Source organism: Cygnus atratus, chromosome 8, assembly GCF_013377495.2.
Source record: "Cygnus atratus isolate AKBS03 ecotype Queensland, Australia chromosome 8, CAtr_DNAZoo_HiC_assembly, whole genome shotgun sequence".
Taxonomy (NCBI): domain Eukaryota; kingdom Metazoa; phylum Chordata; class Aves; order Anseriformes; family Anatidae; genus Cygnus; species Cygnus atratus.
In genome coordinates this window covers 22,628,514-22,644,414 of record NC_066369.1, presented here as the reverse complement: position 1 = coordinate 22,644,414, position 15,901 = coordinate 22,628,514, and the positions used below count along the sequence as shown (strand labels likewise).

Below are 15,901 nucleotides of genomic sequence, written 5' to 3'. Positions count from 1 at the left end.
ATTTTGTGATAACAATGAGAAATTAATTGTTTAAGGTGTAGGGAAGATTTTTTGCCTGGAATACTGTGGAAGTGTGAAACTCAAAAGCATCAAATGCAGAACAAACACTAGAGAAGGAGATAAGATATTCGAAGTGGAATATAATTGAGTTTAAAATGGCTGTGTGAGAAGGCTGAACATTGTGGGAAGGTTTTCGTCAGTCAGAGCAGGATGGGATTATGGAACAGTCTGCCAGGAGGGGTAATCAAGACAAAAAATTTCCCCTACTTTTATACTGGAATGAGAAGCTTTTTTTTTCTTTTTGTTAAATAAACTAAGTAATGCGATACCTGGAATGGCAGAAGGCTAAACTCTGACTCAGAAAACCTTTTTGAGAACTGTATTGCTGTGACCTTCTGCTTGTAACATTCTTCAAACTGCTGCAGACCTTTCTGTGGCTTGCAGGTTAGTGTTGACAAAAAAAAAAAGCGTGGGTTGTCACTGTAGTTTACAGATGAGTTCCTGTAAAATTTAGACCTCTCTAATATTTGTCCTCTTTACTCATCTGCCAAATTTTACCAGACCCACACAGCTGTTGTCTGGTGCCGCCGCTCAGGCTGGGGCCTCTTCAGGCAGCAGGTTGGGAAACCTGGTTAAATCATGAATGTTTCAAACTGGATTGGGTGTGCCTGGATCGAGCATTTGTCTGCACCGAGTCTATATCATTTTCATCTTCTGTTAAGCATTTTTCTCCCTCCTGTCACTCAGCTATGCTCCAGCCAATGACTAAAATGTGGTGTTCCAGCAGAGTAGCAGCAATGGAACAATTTCACGTTTTCCTTCCTTGATGAGTCCTTAGTTGTGTTAATGGGAGCCCTGACTAATATGCTGTGAACTAATCAGCGTGGCTTCTGCTACTATCACTGATGAGTGCTTGCATATGAAATATTTCATCTCAGGTGGTCCACCTGGTTTTCCCAGCTTCAAAAAGTAAGATTTGAAAGTAATACAGCTCTTAAAAAGCAAAGCAAAACAAACCCTAAAAAGCTACCAAAAAGAAGAAGAAAAACCAACTTTCTTTGAACAAATAAACAAAGACTGAAACTCCAGATTCTCTTGGTATGTGCATCTTTGGGAGCCATGTTGTGGAAAGTGTGATGTCACGGTGGTGGTCTGTATGCTGCTGAGGGTCACTGATCCGTGTAGTCTTGGACGGCATGGTGAAGCGCTTCACTTCCTCTGTTGAAAAATCTCCTTTCCAAACACATGATGTAAGTAGGCTTGCTGTAACGGCTGGAAGGTGGAATCTGAATCCTTTTGGTACAGCCAAGCAGAGTTTGGTGAGTGTGGAAAGAAAAACCTCAGTCCCCATAATATATAGTTATGCTTTTTTTGTACTGTCAGTGGAAATCAAAAAAAAAAATGGAATTAGTCTCTCTCCCCACGACTTAACTAACTATTCTGTTCATCTGTTTCAAAATAGTAAAAAGAATTTCATCTTTTTTTTTTTCAGCAGGCTTGACAGAAGATGCTGTTTACTTGAGTGTCTCAAACACAAATAAAAGTTGCTCTCTTGATGCTTTTTTGATTCTTCCTTTCACAATGGCCTTAGTGCTGGGTGGTAAAAGCAGCCGAATCAGATGGCAGCTCGCTGGGTACGTGGCATCTTGTTCCCATTTCTTCGTCTGATTCAGTCAATGAGTGTGACTGAAAGCTACCACCACTGAAGTGCTAGGCAAAATTAATTATGGATTGCACGCCCAAGTCCCAAAGCACAGCTGATTGTTTTAATGGGGGGAAAAAAAAAAAAAGCAGCTATACTGGCAGGTGCTCAGGCTGGCGATGTTGCTGGGGGGAATGATATAGCACAGCCTGACTGTGTGCGTGATGAATGTGTTCGGGACCTTGCTCTGATCTTTGTTTTTCCTGGCAGGATGAGAGTTAAAGGGTTCAACAGTTGTTGGGTTTTTGGGTGTTTTTTTTTTTTTTAAAGTTACTCAGCTTTAGAAGTATGTAGCTAATTAAATTAATTATTTTGCTGCCAGGGTTTACAATGGATTGGGGTTAAAACACCAGAAGTTTGAATGAGGCAATTAGCTCTGAAGGTTAGCATCAAGAGTGGTTATGAGGGCGTTTTCTGTTCTGCGCATTGTCAGCTAAGGAGGATGCCTTCCATTGTACACGCAGGCAGAAAAAAAAGGCGAAGACCTTAGATGTTTTGCAAGAAGAGCTGCTGACAGGCCTGAGATGCCTCTCAGTTTTAATTGTTGCATCTCTCACTGCGTGTCCTGTCCTCTAGGCCTGTGCTCGTTCTGTCGACCGATACCTCCTGTTTCCCCGTGGAAGTTTGTCGGAATTTCTCCCGTATTGCAGTGTACGTCTTCAGTTAGACCCTACGTGGTTTCTGATGAATCACACAAACTCAGTGTATTTTAGTTACAGGCATAGTAAGCTCTTTGCACGTGTATATAACTGAAAAAATTCTTTAAAAGCATTCTGCTAAATATCTTTCCCTGTTCTGTGTGAGCTGCTACGACTAGTTCTCGTTTTGTGGCAGTAAATAGAAGTCAGTGTTCTTTTTTTCGTAAATCGTCCTTCATTTTCCACTATTTAAAGTATATCCAGTCTTGTGTAAATAATTTAATGTGCTATGTGTTGAAGGAAAATTATAGCTAGAGTATACATAGTGTGAAACACCAGTTTGCACTTTTTAACGCTTTTCTTTGCCTTCATGTGCACGTTAGAGATGGACACACGAAGGCAAATGGTTCTTTATTATCAACTCATTTTATCAGGCATAGGAAGCCTTTTATATTGATAAGTCAAACTCAGGTTTATAGTTTTCAGGAGTTGTTCTGTGATGAATAATCAAAGAAATGAGTCCCTGTGAAATGGATTTGTGCATCTTATTTCCAAAGAGAGCGTAAGGTATTATTATAAAATGGGAGTCTGTATCCTTCAGCTGCTGTCTTTCCTTGGTGCTGTCAGTGGAGAAGCCAAAGCCCCTCCATGCATGAGCCCTGAAAACACAAACTATGCCCCGTGCCTGGATGGGGGCATGAAGACATCACCCTGGACTCCACAGACAGAGCGAGTTGTGTAGGGCTCCAGTTGGAGTTCCTCGGTGCTGGTCTTGTGTTGAATGTTAGGTCACCACATGGTCTGATACTCTTATTAATTTTTGGCTTATTTCCACTCTCCTTGGCCCATCCTCCTGAGAAGGCAGTTCTGGCTTCAGGTAGGGTGTTACTTCCATGGAGACATTCACTTAAAATTTACACATTTTTCTGGAATGTCATTCCTTCCTTGTTGTCTGTAGCCTTTTTCCTTTATTTTGAGCCTGGATGATTTCTACGTGTGTGGAATCATCCTGGGTAGGTCTTGGATCTTAACAGCCCTTCCCTCATAAAAGCATGGAGCTTTTCATGGCAGCTGTGGGCCGTATAGCTGTCACAGTTCCTCTGTTGAAGGTGACATTCGTTAGTGAGTATTCATCCCTCGGAAGACAAAATGGAACGGTTTAGATCAAACACAATTTCACGTGTTAACCCAAGTGCATAGTTCCAGTTATTGGCAAGTGTGGGAAGGAAGAGATGCCAAATGTCAACCCCTGGAGTCACAGTTAGAGGGCTTTTTCCTGTGTCTGTTTTTGCAGCCCAGTACAGTAGTTTAATCTTGATCACAGTAGCAGTACCTCCTGCCCCAGAGGCTGTCGCTTTGGCAGAAAAAAAATGCTCAGCACTGTTTACTTGGTTGAAAGCGATGGTGAAGACTGGTGGACTTGTAGGATGCCTAGAACCTGATTTTGCATTTTTGTCACGTTATGTTAACTGGGAAACCCATGTAAGTTAAGTAGGTTTTCTTTTTTTTTTTTTTTCCCCTTTTTTCTTCTCTGAGAAGGGAATAACAGTTGTGTATTCAGAGTTTCTTGAAGCAAGTTTAGGCATTCTTCTGTAATAGAACTTCTGTTAGCTCCTTTGGGAAGTTGGTTAAAATTCTGGATGCTAGCAGTGGAGATTTTCAAGTTTTCATAATGTGTTTCTCACACCAGGTGCTGCAGACCCATAATTGCAGAGGTGCTAGAGGAGAAAATAGTATTGGGTAGGAGGTTATATAGAAATCTAGGATTCGAAACAGCATTTTTACGTAACATTGTGTGACTAGTTTTTACGGGGGAAAAAAGAAAGCATTTCAACAAAGCTAAAAGGGTTTCGCTGCATGTGGACATTCAGTTCCGTGCAGGCTAGAAGGAGTGACAGTGCCATTGAGCTGTGTTTCAAAGGGGCTGGTTCTGCTGAGCCTGTGTTTTGCGAAGCAGATTAGCATTTGGGTTTTCTGTTAGAGCAGACTTGACGCTGAGCGTTGTGTAATGACTTGGCTTGACCTTGGAAAGAGCGTTTCACACCATTTTTAAGATCATGCTGATACTAGCCATGGGATGGCAGAATGATTCCTGAGGACATGTGCTGCATACGTCTTGGTTTTCATGTGTAATCTGGTTTTGAGACTGCAAGGATCTGTTTTGATCCCCTAGTCTATAAAGGACTTTGCACACCATAAGTAGGGCTGTTAGCCCCAAACCGTGTGGATGACTTAGTGTGTTTCTGAAAGATAGCAAGTCTTCATCCGCACGTTCTTGTTGCTGAAGAGTCTATTACACTCCTTGGTAACTTACTCCAGATGGTATTTATTGTCACTCTTAAAACACCTTGCCTTTTAGTTCCGAGTTGGACGCTGCTTTCGAGCCCTCGAACCAGTCGTGCCTGCTTTTTGTTGTGGTGCTGGGATCTTCTGCCGCTTGGGTAACTGCGGGCTGTGGGCAAAGGCTGTCTTTCTCTTCAATAAGTTGAGCCAGTTGAGCTCCATTAGGACTACTTTTTATTATTATTGTTTGTATGACTACAGCACCTGACTGCCTAAGGCTCTGCTTGCATTAAGTGTTAAGCCTGGGCTTGAGCTCTGAGCTTTGGCAGCAAGCCTGCTGCGCCGCTGCTGTTGAGCTTGGAGCCCGGCTGCGGCGTTCTCCTTGCTGTTCGTGGGAGGCAGAGTCCAAGAGCAGCCGTGCAGCGGGTCTGACAGTGCTGCCGTCCAGGTAGTCCTGGAAACCTTCCTTCCAGGAACAGGAGTGACGAGGAGAGCGCCGTTCGTTTCTGGAGTTCTCCTGCCTGTGAAGAAGGGATCTGTTCGTGTGATACGTTGAGCCAGGAGAGAATCCGGCTTGCAAGGCTCACCCTCTGTGAACTGGAGAGCCTGGGGTATGGGATGCTTCCCTGAGCTTTAGCACACGTGGTTCTTGTGAGTGGCAGTGCACATATTCTGGATGCCTCGCTTTTGGTGGCAGAAACCAGTCTCTTCTGTGGCATGCTTAGAATTTGGGCATAAACACAGGAGGTGATGCTTGGCCTCAGACAAATGAAGGAGAGTAAAGAAAGAGGAGTTTGTGTGCCAGTGTGTGAAGTCTGGTGTCGCAGCATACTGATTGCCTGGCGGTTGTCAGATTTCTGTAGGTGTAGTGGTAGCAGACACAAAGATCTTAATGACATGCTGTGGTAGCTTGCAGGTGAATGCAAAGGTGTAAAAGGTATAAAGGTTAGCCTGGAAGAGCATAAACCTACCTCTTCTGGAAAACACAGGTAGGTGATAGAGCTGGCATCCTCCGTTGTTCTAAGGCAGAAGATCTGGTAAATGAAGAGGGGTGAAGGAGAGGCAGTTTAAAAGCATGCAAACAAATCGTGCTTGATGTGACAGAAAAGGGGCGGCTGTTGACAAGGATGGTGTGGCTGCAGGAAGAAGCTGGAAAAATGATTTTCGGAGTTCTGTGTGAACAGCAAAAAGTTGCAGTAGTTGGAACCAGAAGGGAAGATGGATTGCAAAGCTTATGCCTAGAACAGAAGGTTTGCTGTTCGCCAAGTGTCCCAATAGCAAAGGCCTGCTTTGAAAACATTCTTAATTAGAGATGAACACGAGTTCATGAGCTTAACTTGTGCTTTTAGTTGCTGATAACTGTAAATTACCCTCTTCCACCCCACATGTCAGTTTCAGCAATAGGTAAGGAGACTTCCTCCTGGGAGGAGACAGGATGCCTTCAGGGCTTGAATATCTTTCCTGTTCCTAGCTTATATATATGTAAATTAAAAAAATATTGATTTTGGATGGTAGCTCTTGAGATAGAGAGATAACCTAAAATGGTGTTTTTGTTGTAGGATCCCATCAGATACAATGCACTGGATGAGCCGTGTGATAGGACTGGGGTGAAGTCTCCTCCCCAGCTCCTGGCATCTTTCTTCCAGCTTTCTTTGGGAAGATAAACAGTGATGCTGACAGGTTGTGTGTGTGAAGGCATTCACATTGCCTTTAGGTATCCTCACCTGATGAATTCGGGGCCATCCAAGAAACTAGAAGAGGCTCCCTTGGCTCCTGTATTAGACTTTTCTGTTGGTTGGTTTATGTTGTGTTTTTTTTTGTTGGTTGGTTGGGGTTTTTTGTTTTTGTGTTTTAAGTCTCTTTCACTTTACTACTTTCTTTAAAAAATAATAACAAATCTTTCCATCTTTTGCTTGCTGCTGGATTTCCGACTGAAAGACACTGTGCTTCCCCTGCCCTAGATCCTTAGGGTTATGAAGGTGCTAGCCTACAGCAAGCTTGCTCTTGCAGGGTAAACGCACAGCAGGTAAATGCTTCGTGTGTGCTAACAAAGCACTAAATCATGCTTTTCTTCTGAATCTTGCTATCAAGGCCATTACAAAAGCAGAGTGGGAATTCCCAGCCAAAGGCGGTCATTTGAGTTGGTGGTTAACAAGATCCTCCAGACATCAAAAAAAAAAAAAAAAAAAAAAAAAGAGGTTCCCTGCTCCAGTTACAACAACAGCAACAGAGCTTCAAAGAGGTCACAGGTGTGGAAATTGGAGGACTCTTCATGGAAGCTGAGATAAAAAGGGGTTCTCTAAAGCCTTGGATGTAAGTTTTTCTGATCTGAAGAGTGGTGAGTAATGCGATTGCTGGGAGGTACCTCTGGCTTCGCCTGGAGCATGCGAGCAAGCAAGCAGAATGTTTGCCCGCAGCCAGACTGTTCTTCCCCTTTCTCTCTTTAGAATAATAAAAGTGTTATGCACAAACCCCGCTGTTAATGCAACATATGGGTGAAGTTCCAGGCTATTGTGTTTAAAACTCTCAGTCTTAATTCCAGCAGTAATTATAACTTGTTCCTCTCCCCCTTGTTGTATGGTGAGCGCCACAGGAAGTGATGCAAAGCTCTCTGTTTGTGCATGTGTTAACTTAGGCTGAGCACAGGGACAAAGTCTATCTAATCTCTTGATTTTCTCCTTTTCCTGTCAAAGCCTCAGCTGTAATACTGCGCCATAGGAAACTTTGAGCATTTCACTTCAATGTTTTGTCTGTCTTGGGGTCTGTTAGAAGCTGGTTCTACTGCTCGTGGTTACTTTGCCTCTCTTCTGTTTATAATGCAATCTGACATTTGTTTTCCTCTAACTCTTGAGGCTGATTTTGTTCAAATTAGAGATTTCCTTGCAACACATGTTTTCTCATTTTTCTAGTCTGCAGTTTTTGAGGCCCTCAGCAGTTTAGGCTACAAGGTCCTGCCCTTGTCTGTACTTGACAGAAAAGGCATAGTGAATACCATTAAAAAGTCAGCATTTGCTGCCAGCTATCTGTGGTAACCTTGATATCTCCTGTTTGAACAGAAGGGATCTAGCAGTCTTTGCTGAATATAAAAGAGTTTTTAGCGTTGCCTTTGTACGCAGGGTGTGAGAAAGTCCAAGGCTTTTTATTTATGCTGGTATATTACACCATATAATTGCATCCATCTTTTGATCTATGGTATGAATTAGTTCCATTGAAAACATGTTTTCTATTTTTAAATCGGTTGTCTTGAACTGAGCTCTTGAAACATTCTGCTTTTTGGTTTTGTTTTTGTTTTTAGATGTTCCATATTGTGCTGGGCTTAGTGTAATTGTTGACATGTTGGGTTTGAGTTCTTTCTCTGTGCAGCTTTTCTGTTTTATATACGAGTCTCTTGATGTTTTATGTTAGCGTTGCATGTAGCCAGGCTGGGCATGCAAGTTATCTCACCTCGCAGTTCTGGAGCACGTGTCTGACGGTGCAGTGCTGTTACCCAGAGAGGCAGAGCTGAGACCTGGAGCTTGGAGTGATTCCTTACTGGGCCGAGCAGTGGGTGTTCAGCAGAGGCCCAGCTGAAAGCCCAGGGCTCCCACAGCGGTCAACAGGGGCGGTGAAGCGCCTCTGCAGAACTCACACCGTGGGTGGGATGAACTCACCTCCGCAGTAGCTCATTTCTCTACATCGATTAGAAGCTGAGTCTGAATTTCGAACTGAATGCGTAAATCGCAAATCTGAGGTTCAGCGGGGTTACTGAGGCCAGGGTGACTTCCCAGGACAGCATCACATTCTCCTCCTATTTTCTGTGGCTTTCGTGATGCCCACAAAAAGCGTGATGCCAGCGTGCTAGAGCTGCTGTCCCTAGCCCTGAGTAGTGTTGCAGCATTTCCTTGCGTTCCCCAGCCCACAGTCATTTGCTCTTCTCTCCTGTTACACTTGCCTGGTATTTCCACGTGCTCTGCGTGGCAGCTACTGCGGAAGAGCCCTGCTCTGTGACGAGGGCTCCCCTGTGCCATGGAAGCGGCAAACAAAATAGCACCTATCGACCTCAACAGAGCTGGAAAATGGCAGAAATTTCAAGCATTTGTTTCGTGCCCCATCCGTTAGATTGTCCTCCTTGACTTAGGACCCCTGCCTCGTCCTCCCCCCAGCTGGAGCGAGCGCTGAGCGTGCTGTTTGCAAAGATGTGTGCGTGCGTTTTTCTTCCTTTGCAGTGGTTCTGCTCGGGGTGTGGACTTGCTGGGTTTTTTAATCACTTCATGTTGATTCTTATCGTGTGTTTGTATAATAGTTTGGGGTTGATGTAATCATTGTTACATGTATTTCATTAAGAGGTGTGCGTGTGTGTGTGTGTACTTAGGTGTTTGCATAATTCATGAAGTCAAGTATGTTCACATATCCCTTGTTAGCACAGGAGTGCATGCAGTAAGTGCCTACGTCTTTGTATCGGTGGCTCCTTGGGAAGGTGCCCTGTATTTATATGGTATGTATAGAAGTATATACTTTTAAAAACCCACAAGTTCTACCATTTATTTTCTTTCTTCTACGCCCGCCCTAAAAAAGTAAAGAAAAACACACGCTCCTGCTTGGGTTCTAGGATGGTTTATTTTTTCATTCAGCCATTAGTTTATTCGTTCAGGAGTTGTACACTGGAAAAAAAAGTGCATCCATTAGACAGTGAGGGCTTTATTTATGAGGGTGGTGGTGTTTCAAAGGGGAGGCTGTCAAGTCCCAAAAGAGCCTTTCATGGTGTATTCTCAGCGTGCTTCTGAGGCCACTGCTCTGCTCATCAGGAGGAGAGGCAGAAATGTGGGCTTTACAGAGCAACTGTGTGTTTCACTGGTCCCTGCGCTCACTGACGTTTATTTACATATTGGGAGAGTAAATGGGTAGAACAGATGGCAACCAGACATTTGGTGGTTCTGTTCCCGTATGCTCCTCAGGGGGCTTGCATTCAGTTTTTGCAAAAAGCTTGTCCTATAGCGAGGAGAAAAAAACCAGGAGCCTGTTCACGGCTATGAAAGGCTTGTTGGGATTTTGCTGTAGTGACAGATTCGAGCATTTAGTAACACGTGAAATAATTACAAGGTTTGTTTTACAAGTCCAGCTAATGGCTCCTTAAGATAAGTCCATCGGTGTGTCTGTCTCTTTTAGTATTATTGCTGTTTTCACCATTAGAGTGAATGCATTTAGATGCAAAGTCAGAGATCTATTCCTTCTACAAACTGAGTTTGAAAAGTATAGGTCTCTTTATATGGGTCCTGGATACATCTTGGCTTTTTCTGCAAGTACTTTAACTCATTGGTGCTCGTGTAAAATTGAAATACCTGAACAATCTGCAGGCTTTTTCAGGGTATTTAATATGTATTTCTTCACTGTACGGTTTTGAAATGGAAGATTTACTTCCATACCAAGTTGATTTTTTTTCTTCCTTTCTTTGTACACACTGGAATGTCAGTGCAGATCTGTTCCAGAGTGCGAGGCAGCTTGCATTAGTGGTTTGTTGTTTTTTTTTCCCAATGTGCACATGTTGTTTGTTTTAGAGAAGTGTTAATTAAAGCACTTCTCCTGGGCAAAACCATAATATAAAATACACATCTTGAAAATATGTTAAAAGGGGAGATGCAACGTAGGTTTTGGACGTGTAAAATATCTTAACCCGCACATTGTTCCTTCCAGTAAAGCAACCAGGTGTTTCTCAGTAAAGTGGGGAGAAATCAGATGAAAACGGAAGAGCTTGACCTTTTGTGCAGCATGCCAGATCAACAGTTTAAATAGTTTGTGACATGGTGAATTCCAAGGACTTATTGGTAAACACGTGAAAGTGCCTAGCATTTGTAGCGGAACCTGACAAATACAGTGAATACCACGCCTCAGTTATTTTTACCTGCATTGTGGAATCTCCTGATATTTGATTAAAATCTGTAAAGTGAACCTTTTTTGTAATAAAAGGTCAGTGCTGAGCTATTCCTTTTTCAACCGAGATGGCTTTCAAAGTAAAAGTAGATTTCTTGATCCTCCCCGAGAAAAGCAACTCAGATTTTACCAAGTCTTTTCTAACGCCCTTCTTGTTAAATAATGTCTTAAAAAAAGACAAAACTAGGAAGCCATGTTCTCCTTTGCAAGGAGGCTTACCATAGTGAATGGTAGCACAGAATGTGAAAATGTTAAATGTCAAGAAAGAAACAGTCTTCTGGAGACATATCTAGAAGGCCGATTATTAACAAAAATACAGCTGAAACTTGCTAGTTATTTGTAGGCCGTGCAGCTGAGATATTATGTTAGGATTAATTTAAATGAAGATAATTAGCAAACTAGTAGATTCTTGGCAGTACACTCCACAACCCACAGGAAATGCAGAAAATTGTTTCAAAGTGAGAGTTTTTAGCCAGACTGTATTGGTAGTGTGTATGGTTAATGAAGCTGATATGTCTCACTCGCTATGTGACCACATTTCTGTGATACGTGCGGCAGTTTCCTTATTTACTTTGTAAGGCACTTTGGAATCCTGTGAGATCAAAATTAAATAAAAGCCTGTTATTAAATAGAACCTAACTTCCTCTTTCTTTTTTTTTTTTTTTTTTAATATGGGGTATTGCTGGTTTTAGGAAATGTATTTCTAAACTGAGCCCACCATCGTTGCGCAATTACTGAGTAAATCACATCCTTCATAGTCCTTGATTTTTTTTTTTCCCTGATAAAATAACATAGTTTAAATATCTTTTCCAGTGATTTGTAGTCAGATGCAAAGTCAGCTAAAAAGATTTCTTCAGAAGGATTTCTTTTCTACCTCATTATATAACTAAAAGTAGCTATCGTAAATACTGTAGAGTTTCATGGCAGTCTTGAAAGCCATGGCTTCTGTGTCCCAGTTCCTTCCATTAGGAGCAGATGATGGCAATTTAGATGATCACATATTCTTTATGACCCAGAGCTGAATAAGCATTAATCAAATAACTAATTCAGTAACAGCAGGACTCAAGAAATGTGAACTGGTAAAAGCCAGTAACTATTTCTGGCAGAGTATGGCAGACCCTAAGTTTTTAAAAAAATAAAAATAAAAAAGAAGTTATGGGTATATTTATTGCTAAGTCATCAAATGTTAATCCATATGTGGTCATTTGTATTTCTGAAGGGTTTATTATTTTTTTTCTTTGACAGACTGATGTTTTAGTATTGAGCTGCGATCTGATCACAGATGTTGATTTATATAAAGTTGTGGATCTCTTCCGGACACATGATGCTACTCTGTCCATGTTGATGAAGAAAACTCATGAACCTGCAGAAGTGGTACCAGGACAGAAAGGGAAAAAAAAGCCAGGTATGTAGATGGGAATATTTATTTATTTATTTATAAACATTAGTGAAACCACTATCATGTGATATGTATATACATATCATATATGTATAATTATTAATCAGAAAGTGAAAGAAAGAAAAAGGTACAGATACTCTGTTTTTCCTCAGATTCCCTGGTGGGGGTGTGACTTGCTTTTTTCCAGTTCAGAATTAAGTATTAGACTCGTGTAATCGGGCAGGCTCCCATCCAAAGCTCACAAGAGTTAAGGGAAAAGCTCCAGGTAACTGCAGTGAGTTTTGGATCAGTCCCTAAATTTTTGTTACATATGAACATTAAAACCGCTAGTTTTTTTCAAGGGCACTCAGCGTCAGTCAGATTGTAGCTGGGAATTTTACAGTTGGCTGTCGGACCAGATTTAGATGGATAGCAAATACTTCTAGAAATTCTTCCCTCTTGTGCTGTGTACTGAATTATCCTTCTGAGATCACATCCAGGAGCCTTTCAGTAGGCAAAACTCCCACTGATTTCAAGGATTTGGTTAGATGCTTATCTTGTCCTTCTTACTATAATATCTTAGTGCTTTGTGATCTTTAATGGATCTATTCTCACAACACTGCTGTAAGGCAGGGCAGAGCTATTATCCCCATTTTACTTCTATGCTAAAAGTACTAAACACCATACAGTTGCTCCCATACCATGCCTCTCATTTTATTTTAATGGTATCTGTTAAATTGCTGAGGCTTGATTACTGCCAGCGTAGTGGGTCCTGGTCCATGAATAAAGCTCAGAGGCATTACAGTAATACGAATAAGAAAGCATAGCTTCAAACTGTTTGAGAGGAGTGAAACGCAAGCCAACAGTTGGACTACGTGTGCGTCTGAAAGTGGAGGAAATGTGTTTTTAAAAGAAAGCTGCTTAGACAAAGATTTTCTGGAGCAAAGAATAAGGATAACAGGACCGAAAGCATTTTGCACTTAGACTTTTGTACAGCTCTAAACCTCCCTGTTTTTGAAAAGGCAATTCAAGCGATAATGGCACATAAAGCATTGTCAAGAGCATTACTATAGCCACAAAGATGAGCATTCAGAAGTTAGAGATGGATAGATCTATGGTTAAACATCATAGCGTAGAACATAAGCTCTGAACACATACGGTGGGGGCAGTGAGGTACACGTGGACAAACAAGATCCTTTGAAGACTTAGCAAGTGTGTAAACACACCAGGTTGTGCATGCATTCTTAATTTGCTTGGGAGCAAATCCTTTTTCTGTGGTCCAGTGTTCTTTCAAAAACAGCGAAAGAACCCTATTTCCACCAGTTTTCAGAACTCCTTTCTCCCCCTTCCAGCCCGACTTGCAGAGTCCTCAGTTTGATGCTTTTCTTGAGAGCTTGAGAGCTATGCACCCTTGAGAGCTTTTACTTTTAAATATTTAAAAAAAAAAATAGTTGCAAAACCACAACAGTCAAGCTCTTCTTCCGGGATCAGTCGTGACAGCATGGCTGTGGAGCATCGTGGCTGGTGTGCCTTGCTTGTACCTCTTGATGATACAGAAGACCTTAGATGTCACCTGCTGTTTGGTCAGTTCTAGGAGCTGAGCCATCAAAACAACCTTTCCTTAAGAATAAAACCTGCCAAACTTTTTGCAGCAAAAATAGAAGTCTTGAACAATTATGTGAAGCTGCAGTTTTTCTAAGATTTGTAGTGGGGCGAGATAGTAAAAAGTACGCTCTTGAGACACAACTCAGCAGCCCTTACTGAATGCCATGTTTCTTCTCCAAAGAACTGGAATACCAGAGCTTTTCAAGGGAAGGGCCACCTAACTGTTTAGGCTTAGGCTAGCCACTTTTTTTCTTTAGCCTTAGAAGCAGCTGAGCTGTTTTCTCTGAAGTTTTCCCAATGTTGCTCTTAAGGCAGGCACCTAGCATTAGAAATTTCGTACCAGTTAAAATTTGAGAAAGCTTACGAGCAACTGAAGACAAGATGTTAACAAGGAGCGTGTCAGGCAGCTTTTCATAGTAGGTGGCACTATTGGCTCCTTCTCTAATTCGTGGCACGTACATGGTTCTGTACGTACTTGCACTGTACTGTTGGAAGCGTTATTATTAGGAAGTGGATCCTTAGTCCTGACAAGCCACTAAATATATCTGGGGCTTTATTTGTTGTCTGTCTTTTTTCCTACAATTTCATTAGTTTTTGAGAAGGAACAGCACGACTTACCTCCCATGGCTCATAGTGTCTGATGTAAAGTCATTGCGTTTAGATTATTAAGCATTCCAGAACTGTGATATAAGGAGCAGTTTTTAAATTAGCGTGAATTGCAGTATTAATCAGCCACGGATTCGAACTGATGATTTTCTGAAATGCTTGACATAACTCAGTTGCAAGTTACAGGTGAAGTTCATTGGCTTCTGTACTTAGAGGATCAACTGTTGGTGATAATCGTCTCGTTGGCTTTTTAAATTGATTCGTAAGAGGCATGGCAATAAAAAAAAATACAGTAGAGAGCTGGTGAATGGTACTAACCCAAATAAAGAAAGCGTGTCAGGAATTCAGGCACCCGAAATGGAGCCATGTGCTTAAAGGTGATGCGCAAGGGATTGGGGTGAGAAAGAGTGTTTGAACCTTTCTGTGTATAAAGAAAAGCAGAAAAGATGGGGATGGTGACTCTTCTGCTTGTTTTTCTTGTCTTGAAAGCAGCAGGCATGTCATCACTGGTATGCCCTGTGTTTGCCAGAAGACCTCTTGGTGGTCTCGCAGGCTGCATCGTGTGAATTCTCTCCCCTTAATTGAAAGGGTGGGGATACTGAATCTTTAACAAAGGTGTCTTTTTCCCAAGTGTCAATTAATTATGCTTGATTAAAAAGCATTTTAGAAAATCTGACTTAAAATTATTTCTTCTCCCTAGTGAGTTGCTCAACTCCCATTCTCTTGCGATGTGATTTCTTTAGGTCATCAAAGCTCTCAGAACTGATGGGATGTAATTGCTGGGGTAATTAATAAATTACAATAGCTGTGTCAAATCCTTATTTATCTATTATGAGGAGGCAAAATGCATCCTGTATTCCATTTTCATATGTTAAACCATTTTTCTAGTTAACATCACTGCAGGTTTAACACTTTTCTCATACTTTACTCACAGAGATTTAGAAAACTAGTTGTGTTCATTCTTCCATTTGTCTTTCCTCACAGAATAATGCCAGTGCGATTTGTGTCTCTGGCTAATTGATTTTAATCATAATTTTTGTCTTTTTTAAATTGCAATAATAAAGCTACTTATTGCCAATGCAGGGGAAAACTTCCCCTCACCTGGCATCTGCTCTCTAGCAAAGTGAGCTTTATCCTGATGGTACTTGATTTGTCAGCCTTACATGTTCAGGCCTATTTTTGTATTTCTTTGCCGTATGATTAATTTCTGAGAAGAGGGTTTGCCTGATCACTTGGATCAAAGCCTGCCAGTAGGAGAGCTTTGAACAGCTGTGTAGATTTGACTTTATTTTGATAGTGGCTATTGCTATGGTAACTCTGAAGGAATAAATATGAAGAAAACAAGGGACAGGGCTGAAGTGGGGAAAATGGGGTTAAAAATGCAGTTTGGCTGTGAAAAGATCTTAAAGAATTAACTGCTTGTTGAACATGCTGTTACTTCTACGTGGTTAAAGGCTTAGAATATAGGAGATTTTATATCTGCAAGTTTGGCCCAAAATAACAGTATTTAGTGGGAGAAAAGGGTTTTTTTTGTTTGTTAAAACTGCAGCTTGGCATTCTTGCACAACCTGTGTTCGTGTAAAAAGCAGTGTATGGGTGCCACCGGAGTTGTTACATACTAAGTGAGAGTAAGCTGCCACCGCTATATTCAGAAGGTGTAAAAACCTGTTCAAAAATATATGATTTATATTTCAGTAGACCAAAGTCACTGTTGATGTGCTGTCACTGATTGCAACAGATGGGAGTTGCCATAATGATATATGGGACTATTAAGTATTCACT

The 15,901-nt window shown here is 41.5% G+C and overlaps 1 protein-coding gene across 1 annotated transcript in view; it reads left to right on the top strand.

Moving 5' to 3' along the window:
- Window positions 1-15,901, top strand: part of EIF2B3 (eukaryotic translation initiation factor 2B subunit gamma) — a 96,329-nt gene that overhangs the window by 7,885 nt on the left and 72,543 nt on the right. Inside the window, exon 4 of the mRNA XM_035538127.2 lies at window positions 11,776-11,935. Coding sequence (XP_035394020.1) covers window positions 11,776-11,935 — 160 coding nt within the window. The remainder of the gene's footprint in view (window positions 1-11,775; window positions 11,936-15,901) is intronic.